The following is a 16,321-nucleotide window of genomic DNA, read 5'->3' as shown; positions in this document are numbered from 1 at the left end:
CCTATTTTGTGATGAAGCAATAGGCTCAAGGTCCCCTCCTGAAACACAGCAAGAGCTGTTGTTTTTCGGAGGCTTATTTTGGCAGAGACTATGAAAGGAGGATAAATTTCATCTGGGTATGAAAGATAGAGGTTTCTCTCTCAAGGTCGCAGTTCTATCTCAAGCTAATGTTTGCTTCTCAACATCCTGTGGAAAGCTAGCAATTTCATTTTTCTCTGCATGGAAGATTAATAAGCACAAAAAGAGTGCAAGAATGTTTTAAGAGAACTTAAAAATCTTTAAGGATTAAGTTATTTTACTGCTTTCAAAAATTTTATTGCTGGTGTTGATTTCCCCCTCAATGTTTACAGTTCTTGGAATTAGCCATATAATTTTTTTCATCATTTGTACTAATTTTATTTGAAATGATTCCACCTGTGGTGCTGTCACCTTTTTGAATCAAATGGCTAGCTAGAATTTATACCTGGTGAGAATGCTACTGCTATCAGAAGCTCCTCCTGAAGTCTTGTAATATAAATGCAGAAAGAATTGAACAACAGGAGACTGATTCCTTGCTCATAGTTCCCATGATATTTCATTCATCATCTAAATCCAAATCATATTTCCAAGGTCTTTTCTYAAGCCACACACCCCCATACTTATTTAGGCTGTTTGGTGTTTCTTTCCCCGTCTACCACCTTTTTAACCTGAGTTCTCTCTTACACACRTGCCCATTTACTCCCACCTGTCAAAAACAGCCCTTGGCAAACTCGCTCTCTCTTGGCTGGAGAGCTCAGACTTGTGCGGCCTTGTATTTTTTTTTCCTTTTGGTGGAGATGTATACTTGCATTGAGTTTGGAGACTGCTGCATTAAAATGCTCGACTCTTCACAGCTCTTTTAATGATACCTCTCAGCTGAATCTTGAGCAAGTTCCATTGTACCTGGTGAGACACAGCAGTACTGTTCCTGTCCTCTCATGTTTTTTTCATCTTTGTTCTGTTTCTTCTTCTGTTACTGACTTCTGTAAGTCTTCAGTATCTATCTAATTTATGCAGGCTAACTATTAGTTCAGTACTTGTTAACAGCTTTGTACAGTGTCCTCACAGGTCCTTTAAGCAAAACGAGAATAAAGTCAGTCCTCACCATTAAAGCAGTGGAATGATAAGGTGTTGTAGTTAGGGCTTCGTCCCTTCTGCATGGAAAGAGGGAATCGAATCATTATAAGGTTTGTCAGTATTTCGAGGAAAAAAAAAAAACGGAGCCAATTTCTTAAATTCTGTTTGCTTCAGGAATTTGCTTTTGAGCAGGTTGTAATTAGAGTCCTGCAGGACTCTTACGCTGTGAAATCTATGCTTCTGGGTACTATCTGGAATGGTTAGCTAGTTAGAGGTGCACTGTTCAAAGGTGTTGAGCATTGCTTTGGAAATATGATTTCTTGATCAGTGTGTATTTTTTTATGAATAATTTTTTTGTATGCTGCATACAGAACCATGGGCTTGCATTCTTTTCCTAGTTGCAAATTAAGCAATACCCTGTGCTTTTCTTTTGTTGCAGAACTTTCTGATACTTGATGAGGTTTCACACTTCAAACCACAACTGCATAGTAGTAATGAGAACATCATTCTTCATGTTCAGGATTTGACTTGCTATTGGGATAAGGTAAACTTATTTCTACTAAACATTAGGAGTATATTGATGGTGCAGGCATTTTAAGTTTACATAACAGTATATCTATATATAGTGTGCTGATGTTTCGTATGGTATCTTTTTATATATGAGAAACCTTTTAGTATGTTAAGCTAACTCCATAGAACAGTATGGGAAACAGTATCAAGTGCATCTTAGTAGTAGCTATTCCTGAATATTAAGAGTAACTAACTAAAATATGTACATTTCTATATGAAAGTATCTCTTTGTGTTATTTAACAGCACTGCACTGTAGCTCAGATGCTGAATTTGTAATTAAAGGCAGGCAGCACATCAGTCCACTGGTCTAGAACCAGAACTATATTGTACTTCCCATAACAAATTTGAAGGCTTAAGAGACTAAGCTGTAAGTATTTGTTACTCTGTGTATTTTAATGATGATTGTTCAACTACATATTGTCCTTTACTTGAAATGGACCAAAACCACCAAAATGATTAGAAAAAGGGACAATATACAGGTGATAAATCTATTACATATCCTTTTCTTTAAATGAGGCAAAGACTGACATTCTGTTTTAAAACTAGAATTGCCATTATAAGCGGCAATTTGTGATGAGTTATTGGAGATGTTATGAGCTGTCACTATCCTTGCATAAAAGAAGCTATGAAGATTTCAGTCTTCATGAGAAGACATGAGAAATATTGGAAGCTCTGAAAATGAATTTGGCATATTAATGTACAGCAAATAAGACATGTCAAATACTTCCCTTTATACACCTTCCTCCCCCAACACATGCTGTGTCCCAAGGAGGATAGAGTATGAAGATATATGTGAGGATCTACCTAATAATACTACTCAGCAACACATTGCTACTTTATGTTGGTGTTTTGCTTTCTCAGATTTGTCTCTATGAAATAAGTTCTTTCTGAGATACTGAACACTTTTTTCATTAATTAGTATGAAATACTTAATGATGAATACATTCTAATGCAAAATGGAATGTATTTCTTAGTCTTTGGTTTGTCGCCAAACCAACATTGGTACCAGTGTTAACAATCTATAGGAAATGGTTGCATAATGTGTCCATAAAACATCTTCATTTTTTTCATGAGAAGTTTACATTACATAAAGCTGGTGAGTATGACTGGAATTACTGGTTTCCTTTATGCAGTTTTCATTTGGATATTTAATTGAAATGTACATGGGTGAAGAATAGTTCTCCCAGAACTATAAGAGAAACTCAGGTCACTTCTCCTATGTTCTGCTATAATGTTGCAAAATAATTTTATAGGTTCTTACTAAAAGATGATGGGTTCTGAGAGAGAGAGAGAGAGAGATGAGTTATGAAAGGAATAAAAATATATATTATACTTTGTCATGTACCTGCTTAGCTTGCTACCCTACTGGGTTTTTCATGACTCTTTGGGTCTCTGTTTAACAAAAGTACAGCTGGATGGTAATTTTTTTTTATTTTTAAAATTATGAGCCAAAACAGATATTAAAAAAATAACAAATCCAAAATCACTGGAAGTATGAAAGGGATTATTAGCTAGGCTTTTAGGAAAACAACTTAACATGGTATATTGCAGTTTATCAAAAGATAAACAAAACCAATTAATGTATGGTCTCTCTCTTGTTTTACAAAGGCAAGTATTATCCGAGTCCCCCAGGCTAGTTCGATAGCAGCATGGGACTCGGAATTTTTGTGTGTGGATTCTTATCGACAGTCCTTTAGTTTATGGAACAGTTTGCCTTTTCAACTGAACAACTTTCAGTCTAAAACTCAGGAATTTAAGCAGAAGCYAAACGTATCCCATGTAATTTTAGTCATCTAAATGAGGAGCCCAAGTAGTGTAGTATTTTTATGCAGTATATGATTTTTAAAGCCCTTAGATGGAATGAATTACTTCTCTCTCTTGACTGAAGCACACAAGTTCTGCACAAGCTCACCTGAGGGGTAGCAGTCCCTGAAGGGACCAGTCTTGTATCCTTCTCTCCATGCACCCTACACCTACGTTCCTTCCCTTGTGCTGGCATTAATGCTCGTATGCATGACCCTGCCGATGAACCAGCTCAGAGAGTTAAAGCAATAGAAACCACGTCACTTCTTATGCAGTTTGTTTTCTGACAGCTTACTTCCCTGAACAGCCTGTCTGCAAGGTTAGGCAAGAACAAGCAGCAAAAGAAGGAAAATGAAAGGCAGGGATAGTTGACAGGGCACAGGGGAGCTGGGACATTTGGTGGTCATTAGCTGTCAGCATCAATTGTGCTTTAATTTAAGTGCCTCAGTTTAGTGCCTAAAAATAGGTATGATGAATTCAGGGCAAACTGTTTTTTAATTATGAGGAATGCTGTTTTGGAAAAATACCATGTCCCTGAGGTATTTGTGGCCATGCTTTTTGCTTGCATTATTACTTTCATACAGGATCTACGATACCTTACAATCATTTGAATACTTTTTTTTTTCCTGTAGTGTTTTTAGGCTCTTATGCCATTGTTTTGAAAACCTGGACATGGGTGGAAATTGATTTGCTCTTCTGTGAATACAGAAGCACAAGCTCAAGAGGTCTGAAAGAAGGACTTGTGTGTCTGAAAGCTTATCTGCTTTTCCATATAGACTGATTGTTTTAATAAAAGATGTTATTTCTTCCTACAAACTTTGCATTTCAGAAAATGCACTGGCTGCCACAAATTGGTACTCTTCTCTTGACCTTAACACTAGTTGAGCACCTGGACTGTGTACTCTGGACTGAGAAATCAAATTCATGGTAAAAGCTGGGGGGGGCAGGCAGGAGAGAGGAGACGAGAAAAATAAAAAAGTCCCGTTGCTGCCACCTTGTGGAGATTAGTAATAATAGTATAAGTAGGTTTGCAGAGTCAAACACTGCAAAAAAGTGTGGATTCTTGCACTGAGATCCTGACTTTGTGTAGGCTTGTTTTGCTGGGTGGCTGGGTGGGAGCACTGAAGGGAGGCATTTTGCTGAACCTGGGGTGCCTTGGTGCATCTCCTGGCATGAACTTGCATGAAGGTACGTGTGCATTCGCTGCACTCTCCCTGCCGTCCTAGGTGTGAATGAATACCCCAGCCAGGTCTCTCCCAACTCACTTGAAGCAGTTGGTCCTAAATTCCTCCTTTACACAGTCCTCGAACTTGGTCACTTGGCATATTTATACGGATGCGGTGATAGGAGATGCGTCTTCAGGCTCCTGAACGTCAAAGGGTAACTAGAGATTTTAAACGCTCTGCCAGTTGTGCAGCGGTTCACTAGGTTTCCTTGGTTTTGCTCTTTTGCAGAAGCTTAAGGCTAGGTTTCAATTTGGCCCTTTAATAGAAATACTAACACTGTCCAGCTTTTTTTTTTTTTTTAATGCTCGTATTTTTCTGTTTGCATTTTGGTATCAGTCGTGCTTTGTGTGGTGTAAGATGCACTTAAAGGCAGATTCTGTTACAAGGATGTTTTGCTTTAATGAGAGGGAGCTGAATCAGGCCCTTAGGAATTAGTTTAGCACAGCTGTTAAAGGCAGGGGTATCCTTTCTTTTCATAAGAAATGGGCATTTTTGCAATTACACCTTGATAGGAGAGGTACAAAATATGTAGGAGAAATAAGCGCTTATCAGTAGTGTAACGTAAAGGAGAGGCATGCTGAAGAGGAAATGGCGAACAAACAATTCTTGGTAATGTATTTGCACAYAAATAGCCCACGAGTCATCTGTCAAAAGCTTTCGAGAATCTGAGTCTACGAGGCAAAGTTGCGTAAAACCGACCAGCATCTTTCTGTTTTCACTTTGGACAGAGTCTTGATTAGAGCAGATACAGGCCTGGCTTTCCAGGGGCTTGGCATGGCCAGTGCTCTGCCCAGCAAGGGCTCGGGCAGGGTCATGGCTTCTTGCGGCTGCGAGAGGACCAGCAGAAGCCTGCTGTTCTCAGGACTGCTGTCCTAGCTTTGGGGGTTTTGAGGAAGCTGCTGCTTCTGCTGGCTTTGGGGGTCCTCATTCCCTGAACTTAATTTTGTGTGTAACGTTTTAGCACTTGTGGTTAGGGATCAGTGTCTTCTGAAAGCGTTTGTGAATTATTGAAGAGGCAAGTTGTTGGCCTGAAAATATGTTGGGATTATGGGTTGCTTATTTGTAGTGATTTATATGCATTGTTCTCTGTTTCTAAAGAGTTGTTTTGATGGTATGTGTTTCATTGCTGAGTAAACATAACCTTTTCTCAAATCCATAGAGTTTAGAAAGCCCAGCACTTCAACAACTTTCATTTACTGTCAGACGAGGAGAACTATTGGCTGTGATTGGTCCAGTAGGAGCTGGAAAAGTAAGTCTTAATGTGTTACACTACCTTGCGAGGTATTTATAAGTCTGTTAAGCACAACTAGAAAGTTGCAARTATACAGTCCCTTTCCTTGTATAATAATACACTTTACATCAAGATAATGGGCATTCAAAAGGGCAGATGTCCTTTCTGAGGGGAGAGGTGTGGCTGGAAGTTGAAAAATACTTTGTACTTTGCTTCTAGACTGCATGTAAAGGTTACTAACATTTATGTACTAGTATCAATACTTTATAGGCCATCATGCCAATAAATATAACTCAATATCTGTGATGTCCTTAATGCAATCAAACTGCTTTTGAAAAAGTTGTCCAAGATATCAACAGTTTATTGAAGTGCTACTATCAGGAGATTAAAATTTGGGTAGCTTTTTTCAGAAACAAACTTTTATCTATCTGGAAGGTTCATTTCTGAATGTGCAGTTAGGATGCAGGTCATTTCTGTCTCTTATTTACTGTCTTCAAGGGTTTTTGTGTGCCCCCCCCCCCCCAAAATCTTTTTCAGTCTTCACTCTTAAGTGCTGTGCTTGGTGAGCTGCCTAAAGAGAAAGGATTGATAAATGTTTCTGGAAGAATCGCCTATGTTTCTCAACAACCCTGGGTGTTTTCTGGTACAGTAAGAAGTAATATACTGTTTGACAAGGAATATGAGAAAGAAAAATATGAAAAAGTTCTAAAAGTCTGTGCTCTTAAAAAGGTATGCTTTTCTCTGTGTGTTTTATTTTAGCCATCTTAATTTTTATTTTAGTGTTCTTGTGGACTTCTAGTACATGCTGCAATAAATAATATATAGAGTGAATTATTATTAGTAGCATGTGAAATAAGTTCTGTCGTTGAAAAGAAATGTGTAATTTGTGACATCCATGTATGAGCACATTCTTGTAATTCCTAATAATTTCACTAGAGGGAGATGTAGTTTCTGTGAAGCTCAGACAAATTTAGAAAAAGCCTTCCAAATATTTAATTTCATAATCACTTTTAGTGCTGTTGATTGCTGTTATACTAGATAAGTATGTTATTAGATGTAATAAAAGGTAGAAAACAAACATTCAGACTAACACTGTCGCTCTCATTTTGTAAATATCCTTTATACTGCTTTATTTTTTTTAAATAAATTTCATGTATAGCATATATGCATTGCTAATGGTTATCAAAAGAGCCTTAATGCTGTATATTGGAGAACTTGCTAAGCCCAAGAGTTTTATGAAAAAACATTTTTGAAAGGTCTGTGTGTAAAGGAGTTCATGACATGAGATATAGAAGAGAATTAAGCCAGATTTGTCAAGAAACAGACATTTTGCTTGGCAGCTAAAAAGTTTTTACTCAGTATGTTATGATATTCCTGTCAGCAGCAACACAGGTGAAAAGCAGATGGTTACTGTGATGAAAAAATTTTTTACAAGTTTTTACACGTGGTAGACAGTTTTAGTATCTTCCCCTGATATTCAGTCATACGCTGTTGTCTAAACTTAAGGGCTTAATGACTTTAAGAGACTGCAAGCTACATTAAAAAAAAAAATTGTATTTTATGGTAGATTTGCTTTTGTAGTTTACTTTCAAATTTATGGATCTTATAAAAGCTGTGAATAAACTTTCTGAATTTGTTACATAGCTCAAGGTAAAACTTCTGTGTTTTGTGAAGAGAAAATACACTAGTATGACATGGAACACTATATAATTTTGTTCTCTTGCTTGTAGTACCAAGTCCCATAAATTAGCCAATCTTTTGTAGTGAATGGCATGGATTGGATACATTGTAGTACGAATAAAACTGATGTAATTCTTAGGGACATTGGCAAATGGAAAATAATCTAYTTTTTACTGGTAGTACCTATTCAATTTTATTTATTGTGACAGCTTATTGTGACAGCTCATTATGTTATAGTAAAAGCAATACAAAATTAATTTACTGTTGTATGTAGGGTGGTCTGAATGATCGGTGAATATTCCATATGACACTAAGAATAATAATGCACTTCCCTCTGGCAACAGCTGTAGAAAATGTGACCTTTTAGATGTGTATTATTTTTAAGGTATTTTAATGATCTTTTGCTGAAGGTACAAATCCCTAAAATATCTGTGAATATTTCATCTTGTATGACACTTAATATTTTGATATGAGATGATGCCTTAATACTATTTGAATAGGGAAATGTTATGTTGAAGTAGGTCTGTCAGTTTTTGCGGTTAAAATGATGAAGTTTTTTACTTGCTGGATGTTCTTTATGTCCACAGGACATGGAATTATTAGCAAATGGTGACTTAACAGTAATAGGAGATCGTGGAGCTACGCTGAGTGGAGGACAGAAGGCTCGTGTAAATCTGGCCAGGCTAGTGTGTTTTGCTGCTTCTATTATTTACAAGTTTGGGGAGGTTTTTGACAGGTGTTAGTGTCTAAAATAAATAAGTGTAAGAATTTGTCGTACTGACTTTTGTTTAAACCTTGTAGAGCTGTGTATCAAGATGCAGACATCTATCTTTTGGATGATCCACTGAGTGCAGTAGATGCTGAAGTTGGGAGACACTTGTTTGAAAAGTATGTTACTGTTTTATTTTCATTTAAAATCTTTTAATTTCATTTCAAATTAATTTCCTTTATTTTCATTATATTATTATCTTCTGATTCCTTGCAGAAAGTCTTGAAAAAGCATTTTTTTGGGGGGAGATGGTTCTATTTACAAAACTTAACGCATTCACTTCTGCTTTTATTTTTTGTTTATTTTATGCATCCAGARGATGCATCTTTTTTTTTCGCATGTGTCCCTGTCATTTTATTCTTTATTTTTAAAAGCCCTCTAGAGCTCTGTTTTGAAGATACTATAGTGAGAATTATTTCTTAAGGGAATATGTGCCTTTTTCTTGGGGAGAAAAATCAGATTTCATGCATCAGTACTGGATTTTATTAATATTAGTACTGAGTGAAGAATAATGTGGGGTGGGATTTTAAATCACTTCTTATTTTGCTGCAGCTTTATTTGCGTAGTAATAAGCACTTATTTCAGGTGACTAAAGAAAAGGACAGAACTCACTTCTCTTAGATTCTTGAGTAATTTTTTCATTTCTGTTCTTGAATGCTTGAAATTTCTCTCAAATACATGAAACAGGGAACCATGGCCTGCAGACTCGACTGTGGAGAGCAGAAATAGTGAAAAAGAGAATGTGTAAGCCTTACCGTAAAAGAGAGAGATATTGGACCTTTCCCCATTTCTGAAGAAATAGGACAGTGTTCATTAAAAATCAGGTTCCCTTTTCAATATATTTCCTCTTGTCCCTCTCTCTATCATCTTTCAAACTGCTTAATCTACAGGACATAGAGAGTACAGGAATAACCCAGTTATTCCAGCCAGTGTTTCCTCCTTGTTTCTTTATAGCCTGCTCATCCCTCTATCAAAAGGTATGATCTAGAATTTATTAGAAGTGGAAGGAAGAGCTTCCGTTGACTGACCTTAGTGGGCTTAAACGAGAACATTTTTTTTGAGCACACTCGCATCCTTTATGAATTCCACTGTACAAATACATGAATTAATTTGCTTTTACTGTTGTTCCCTCCCCCCACGCCCAGGCAACCATAAAAACCTGCCTTGCAGAAATGGTTGTAGAATTTGCATTGACTAGGATTGCATGCATGTTCTTTTCTCCATGCAGGGAAGCTGTCAATATCTAAATTGGAAAATTGTACATCCTGTTGATGTTTATAGTTTCAAATCTGGAGATCCCTCTAAGACCCCATCAAAATTATATTTTACTTTATTAATTTCTTAAAATGGCTACTATTTGGTTCCATGAGCTAGTATGGAGTAAAAGTTTTGCGATACATACGCTTTACATTAGTTATTCTATGCAGGATCGTTTTCACCTTCCATGACTGATATCGGGAGGTCATAACATCTGTAGTTCACATTTTATCAATTTTCTTTTATGCCTGTTGAAACTACCTAAGCTTTAGCTGCTTTTTTTTGTTTGTTTGTTTCTGTATAAGATTGCTCTACAGATTCAGTTTCTGAATGTACCTGAGTTCTGCAAGTGTACACGTCTGAGCTGTCAACTGTCCCTCCCTTAGTTAGGTCTTGAGGCTTTTTCACAAAGGGGAAAATAGGAAAGTGCAGTAGTGCCTTGCAGAGGAGGTCAGGCTGCCTCTTCAATTTATTCTGCTTTTTATGTGAGCTATGATATTGGGAGTGTCTACATGCTACTGCAAAACTGGAAGTATGTTTTTTTATGTGCAAAAACATTAAAGAGCTGGAGAACATTGCTCTGCTAGCTCAGTGTATGTTTTGCTGATAAATGTGTGGCGATGGGGAGGAATAAGGAGATGATCTGAGAATATTTGAAACTTGGAAAACTAGCTAAGGTTCTTTCTCAAAATGTGTTTGCTTTAGTTTACCCCTTACTCCTAGTCTTTAGATCAGTTTGAGCTGGACAGATAAAAGTAGAATGAAAGCATTTCATGGGGAGAACAGGCTGCATGGAGTCATGGTGGCAAAGAAATCTGACAAAGGTCTGCTTGTTCAGGATCTTAAGGAAGGAAGGTCTTTTCTTTAACAAACAGAAGTTGTCTTCTGGAACCTCCATTGCAGCTATAAAAGGTGTTAGGGGGAGTGCGGAGAGTGCTATGTTCAGTAGCTGGCCTTTAATAACAAAGCTGGGCATGCTTTTTGATGTATTCTGCTTCCTGAATAGTGCTAGAAATCTGAAGAGAACATTTGGACAAGAATGATTTCTTAGAATGTCATGCTGAGGAATGTCTGAGACACCACTTCATACAACTTGCCCCTAGGAATTCAAACCACAAGGCATAAAACAATAGATGAGATGGAAGAAATAGAGGATTATTTAATGAGAATCTGAAATGGATATTGTTCTGTTCCCCCACTCTTTCTTTTAATCTTATATTCATGTTTAATTTCTTAGAAATGTCTGATCTATGCATTTCTGTCTAAAGATAGGTATGTTCCTATGTAATACCTTGAAGCTATGGTCTGTGAAGGGTTGGTTCATTACATTTGCTGCTTCTCTTCCTTCTGTTCAGCTGCTGCAGTAAATAAATACTTTTCAAATGAAAAAGAATGTGAATAGTACAGCTCCAGTGGGAAAATAGTCCACAGTATCATTAATGTTGTTCTGTCTCTTAAGAAATTCTTCATAATACAGACAAGTTGTTCTATGGATGATGGAACAAATAAAGCTTGTTTTTCAATTGATTTATTTTTCCCAGTCAGATTCCTTGGGGCCTAATAAAGTATAAACTGGAGATTTTTGTGTTATTTATAGCCTCTTTTCCTGTGGGTTCTCTGACATTTAACAGTGGACAAGCTTCAGCCCTTTCCCAGTGGGGAGCACGAGTAGAATTCTATCTTTTATGCATTTATCTTTTATATATATCTCTTTTCATTAACTTTTAGGGAAGGAGATATTTTGAAACCTCTGCTTTTTCTATCAGATTTAAAATGAGGGACACACACACAGATATTGTGGTCACACAGATTTCATTTCCTTGGATGACAAAGTTTGGAATAGCCCGTGTTTTAAGAAAATCTTGGGGTCCAAGCATGACCAAATGAAATTATCTGTTCTCCCTGTGGATCTTTTTAACATATTTCTGTAGACTACATGATTGCAGATCACCTTTGGATAGAAACACAATTGTGTCCTATCAGTGATACTGACTCAGAAATGGTTGTTTTAAGAGTGGGATTTTTATTTCAATAATGTATTGAGAGAAACGCTTTTCTCTAGGTATTGTTCTTCCCTCAAAACTTTTCCGGAGACAGGAGCAGCATGCCAGTCCCAGCTGATGGACAATGTGGTTTCATTCTGTTCTTCCTCTGCACTCATGAAAGTAGATGGAATTGCAGGACAGACTGGGGTTCTTTCAAAATTAGACCTATTATTGTTACGGTGTTTGGGAATGGTATGTGCGAGTGGAATRTCCCTGCTATCCAACAGAATTCTGCAGATCTTTGTCAGCTGAAAGCTATTTTGAATGTATGGCTGTTTGTCTTTTCTCTCCCATTTTCGCCTCTGGAATTAGATAAAAGCTGCAGGACAAATTCCTGCATCTGTCACAGCCCTAACTGTGAAGTAATTGGATGTTAGCATCTATTCAAATGGAGCATGTTGGCACTCAGAGGTGGCCTCAAGTGTGAACTCAAGGGGCACGTAATTGGACAACGGATCACTGGATTCCCATAAGTTGAGGCTGACCAGAGAATCACCGGGCAACTTGACCAGGTGCTCTGAAAGATAAAGCCTCTCCCTTGCCATTTGAGATAACTGCGAGTTTCTCTGCAAGAGAGGGAAGGAGACAGGCATGATTTTGTAGCAGAGGTTTCCTTCATGATTGCAGAAAAATGTGAGGGAGAAGTGAGGTGACTGCAAAGGAGAGAGGAATTCCATTGTGTGAAGTGCAGGGATAAGAGATCCTGGATTCCTTAGTGCATGCTGACCACAGTCTAAGAAGGAAATGAGAGGCAAGGAAACTACTGTAGGGAAAATGAGTAAAAGAATTTTTTTTTATTAGATGTACAGATCTAAATGTTTATTTTGTCTGTTTTTAAACTGTTTGATTTTTGGAACCCTTAGCAGTCTGAGTGCTTCCGCTCATACCCCTCAAAGTGAGGCGCACYTGGAAATTTCCTGTAATGCTGGAGCTTTGAGGAAGAAGTGCTGTTATGGTGTTGTAGATAATTAAAAGCAAGTGGAGTGCATCAGTTCTGTAAACCTAGCACATAGAAGCTAGAAAGTCTTGTTTCTGTAGAGGGATTACAGACACAATCCTTATGTCAGAGGAACCAAGCAAAAATAACCCTGGCATATACTCTATCAGTGCTGTGTTTAAAGGCATACTGTATGCTTTGTCTGCGGATGGTGAGGGCACAGGGGAGCTGGTGTGTATATTTAAGGATTTTCTCCTGCCCCCTTTTATGTAGGCTATCTAGAAATCAAGGGTTTCTCAAGGAATCAGAGACTCCCATTTTGTGTGTCACATCTGGTCCATGCTCTTCATGTCTGACATCACTGCAGTGATTGCAGCCCTACTGAAGTACTGGGCAAACTTGAATGCTATGTAGCATTTTTTTTGCTACAGAGACTACTCTTAAAGACTTCTTAGTTATACCTTTACATTTAGATGATATAGGTGGGATTCCATCAACTTCATTATGTTTATGGTAGGGAATATATTTTAAAGGTATGAATATATCATAGTAATGTGGCTTATTTAAAAAAAAAAAAAAAAAAAAGCATAAATGTGACCACTGTGCATTCTGTGTTTTTATGAAACTAATCTTTTACACTTTTTATCTCAAAAAAAATTTTTTTAATCACACAATATAAAAGCAAAAAGCCACTTATAGAACACTCTTGTAGTCGCATTCTTTAGTGGTGATAATTGAAAACTATATTATGAATACCAAAATATAAATGGGCTCAAAAGAGAATTATGCAAATTAGTGTAGGAAAAGTTCATGAAGAGCTGTTTAAATACAAAGATCTCAGGTTCAAGAAGCCCCTAATATGCAGACTACGGAAGCGAGAAAAGTATGCCAAAGGAAGCACCATTGTATGTTTGCTTGTATACTTTCTCTAGCTGTTCACTGCTGGTTGGTGTCTGGACAGGACATGGGATTGGGTGGATCATTGTTTTGTCCAGTGTGATCATTCTGTGATCATCCTGTGTTAGCCCAGTGGAGGCTGGGACTTGTCATGGGATAGAAATACATGTTTAACATGATAGGCACAGGAATAGAAATGGCGTAATAGATATAGGTGTGCTTTTAGTGTCTCTTGCAGATATGTCATGTATATTTTTTTCTGAAATTCACTAACTTTCAAAATATAGCAAAACAGATGGGGGATTGTTTTCCCTGAAATTCTTAAATTAAAGGGAAAGGAGAGGAAAGCAAAGGGAGTAAACAAATTAATATAACAAAGGTTTTACACCTGTGACCACTTCTGCATGTGCTTTAACTTCATTTCAGTAGGTATTTCCATTGAAACCAATACAAGTATTGACTAGAATAAAGTTAACTTGTATGTGAACTTCCAAAAAGGGGAGGCAAAAAGAATGCTGAGGAAGAAAGTAGAATCATAAAAGAAGAAACACTGCAGAGGTGAAAGAAAGCTGGTTCTTAGAGGTTAAAAACTAAAAAAAGATTAAAGAACAACTTGTCTCAAAGAAAAGAGAACCTGATTTGGGAGAAAGAGCAAATGAGGATTTGTATGCACTGATGTGCCAAGACCGTGACTGACTGCATAGAGAAAGCAATGTGCTGTTGTAGGCCCCCCATCTGAGTAAGTGTCCTCTACCACTTGCCCTGCAGCATCAAAGCTCAAGCTAACTTTTTTTTAATTGTACAGAAGTTTGCTGTCAAAATACAATGGGTTTTAAAATGAATAATAGCATCCTGTTGCTTAGATTTGTTAATTTAATTTCTTTTTTTTGTCAAATTGGAAGAGTGTAATTTCTGGAGTTCTAGAGATATCTGCCCTGAGTCTGGTGTTACTCAGTGCCTTGGATGATGAATAAAGGTCATTGATGCTGTATTTGCAAGTGATACAAAGCTGGATAATGCTTCAGGCAGTTCTGGAGATGGGACAGAGATGTAAAAAGTCTTCATTTTAATCATTTTGAATTAATGGATACAACACAGTGGGGATAAGTGCAAAGTGTTGACTCTGCATGAAGCACAATGGATAGGGCTCAACTGTGTAACAGTTTTGCGGAAAAGGAGGTGCGAATTATGATAGAGCCCAAAGCCAGTACGAGTTGGCAAGGTCATGCTGACATGTCTTGTCAAGGAAACTATGCACTGGGATTTATACTAGTATTGTATCCTGCAGGACAGGTAAAGTAATCCTCCTATTATGTTTTGTACCTGTAAGGCCTCAAAATGATAATGTATCCAGTTTGGGATTTTGCACTTCCAAAAAGATGTAGACCAGCTGCAAAGTCCAGTGTAACCCGTAAAGAATATTCAGCTGTGTAGGGGGAAAAAAAGAGAACTGTTTCTCATTTATAAGAACTAAATGAACTAGTATTTTGGGTTTTGTTTTTTTTTTTGTCTAGAAAAAGGCAGAGAAACTGAAGTCTTAGTGTATTAAAGGGATGCTGCACACAAGAATAAACTGGTCTCCTGTCCTTTGGAAAGTAGTAGGCTTAAATTGAACCAAAAGACATAAACTTAGACTTCAGAGAAAAATTTTGTCATGGTAAAGGTATATTTTCCCTGGAATACGTTTTCAAGGATGTTGAAAATTTCTGTTGAGCTTACAAACAAGCAGAACAACATCCTCCAACGTCTGTCAGGAGTGACCTAAGTTTAAATTGATTTTCCCTTGGGGAAGAGGGGTGGACTTTCCATAGTCCCTGTGATCCTGTTTTCCTTGTGCTGAAAAGGCTAAAGAACCTTTGGGTCTTCCCTGTCCGCATCTATTCTAGCTGTGTGTGCATGTGTGTGTGTGTCTGTGTGCATGTGTGTACTTAATAAATGTGCCAATGGCTACTGCATTTTGTGCAGTATTTTGTCCTGCTGTCATGCATTAGATATGCTCAGAGTCTAACGCACAGAGCAAGCTCCTCAAGAGAGATGGAGGAGCACAAATATTGATGAACTTTGTGGGGTTTTAAACAGCAGGTGAAAAGATGGTGGGTGTACTCCATAGCAGAAATCTGAACACTTAGACCAGATTTATCCCACCTACTGAAGCATGTTTTCTATAGTTTTTTTGCATAATCAATAAGAAAGTGAGACACTGTCAGCTGGTGTTTCACCTAGAATCAGGCACTTTCAGTAATGCTGTTTTTTCTTCAAACATGTAGAGTGATATTTTTAAAGCTAGGTGGCACGCACCTGAGGCTTAGGGAGCTAGACTGGTTAAGTGTTAATGCTTATGGATTGTTTTAGATATTTTTTTTTGTTTTTCTACTCAAAGGCAATACCACATTTTCACTCATTTAAATTCACTGTGCTTCTCTGAGTTTTGTGCCAGGCTTTTATCATATTCTGTTACAGTGAGCCTTTCTTTGAACTCTGGCTTCAGTCTCCTGTGACAGCCAAGGCAGCATGTAAACATAATGCTCACTACATTCTGCAGTACGGATCTTGTCAAGTGGGAGAGGGAATATTAAAAAAATGTTTAGCGCATAAAACTCAAATAGCTTGATGTGTTCAAACAGATATTTAGTATCTGCTTCGTATTTTACTAGTTTTGCAAGTCCTGTGTTTCATCATGATACAGTATTTTAAATGGCAGAATTTTCTAGTGAGCTGTTTGAGCAGTGAGTTAACTCAGTAATAGATCTAAGTATACACTTTGTCATGATTTTTACTCCCTGTGCTCATACCACTGAATTGTGACAATT

The 16,321-nt window shown here is 37.4% G+C and overlaps 1 protein-coding gene across 6 annotated transcripts in view; it reads left to right on the top strand.

Moving 5' to 3' along the window:
* ABCC4 (ATP binding cassette subfamily C member 4) overlaps positions 1 to 16,321 on the top strand; it is a 156,110-nt gene that overhangs the window by 33,261 nt on the left and 106,528 nt on the right. For all 6 annotated transcript variants that reach the window (XM_026064093.1, XM_026064096.1, XM_026064095.1 and 3 more), the window contains 5 exons: positions 1,535 to 1,639; positions 5,855 to 5,944; positions 6,464 to 6,655; positions 8,194 to 8,288; positions 8,408 to 8,494. In XM_026064093.1, the coding sequence (XP_025919878.1) occupies positions 1,535 to 1,639; positions 5,855 to 5,944; positions 6,464 to 6,655; positions 8,194 to 8,288; positions 8,408 to 8,494 (569 nt within the window). The remainder of the gene's footprint in view (positions 1 to 1,534; positions 1,640 to 5,854; positions 5,945 to 6,463; positions 6,656 to 8,193; positions 8,289 to 8,407; positions 8,495 to 16,321) is intronic.

The sequence above is a fragment of the Apteryx rowi genome, unplaced genomic scaffold (genome assembly GCF_003343035.1).
Source record: "Apteryx rowi isolate R43461 unplaced genomic scaffold, aptRow1 scaffold_209, whole genome shotgun sequence".
Taxonomy (NCBI): domain Eukaryota; kingdom Metazoa; phylum Chordata; class Aves; order Apterygiformes; family Apterygidae; genus Apteryx; species Apteryx rowi.
Note: the sequence above shows the minus strand (reverse complement) of the source record. Positions and strands in the feature narration are given on the sequence as shown.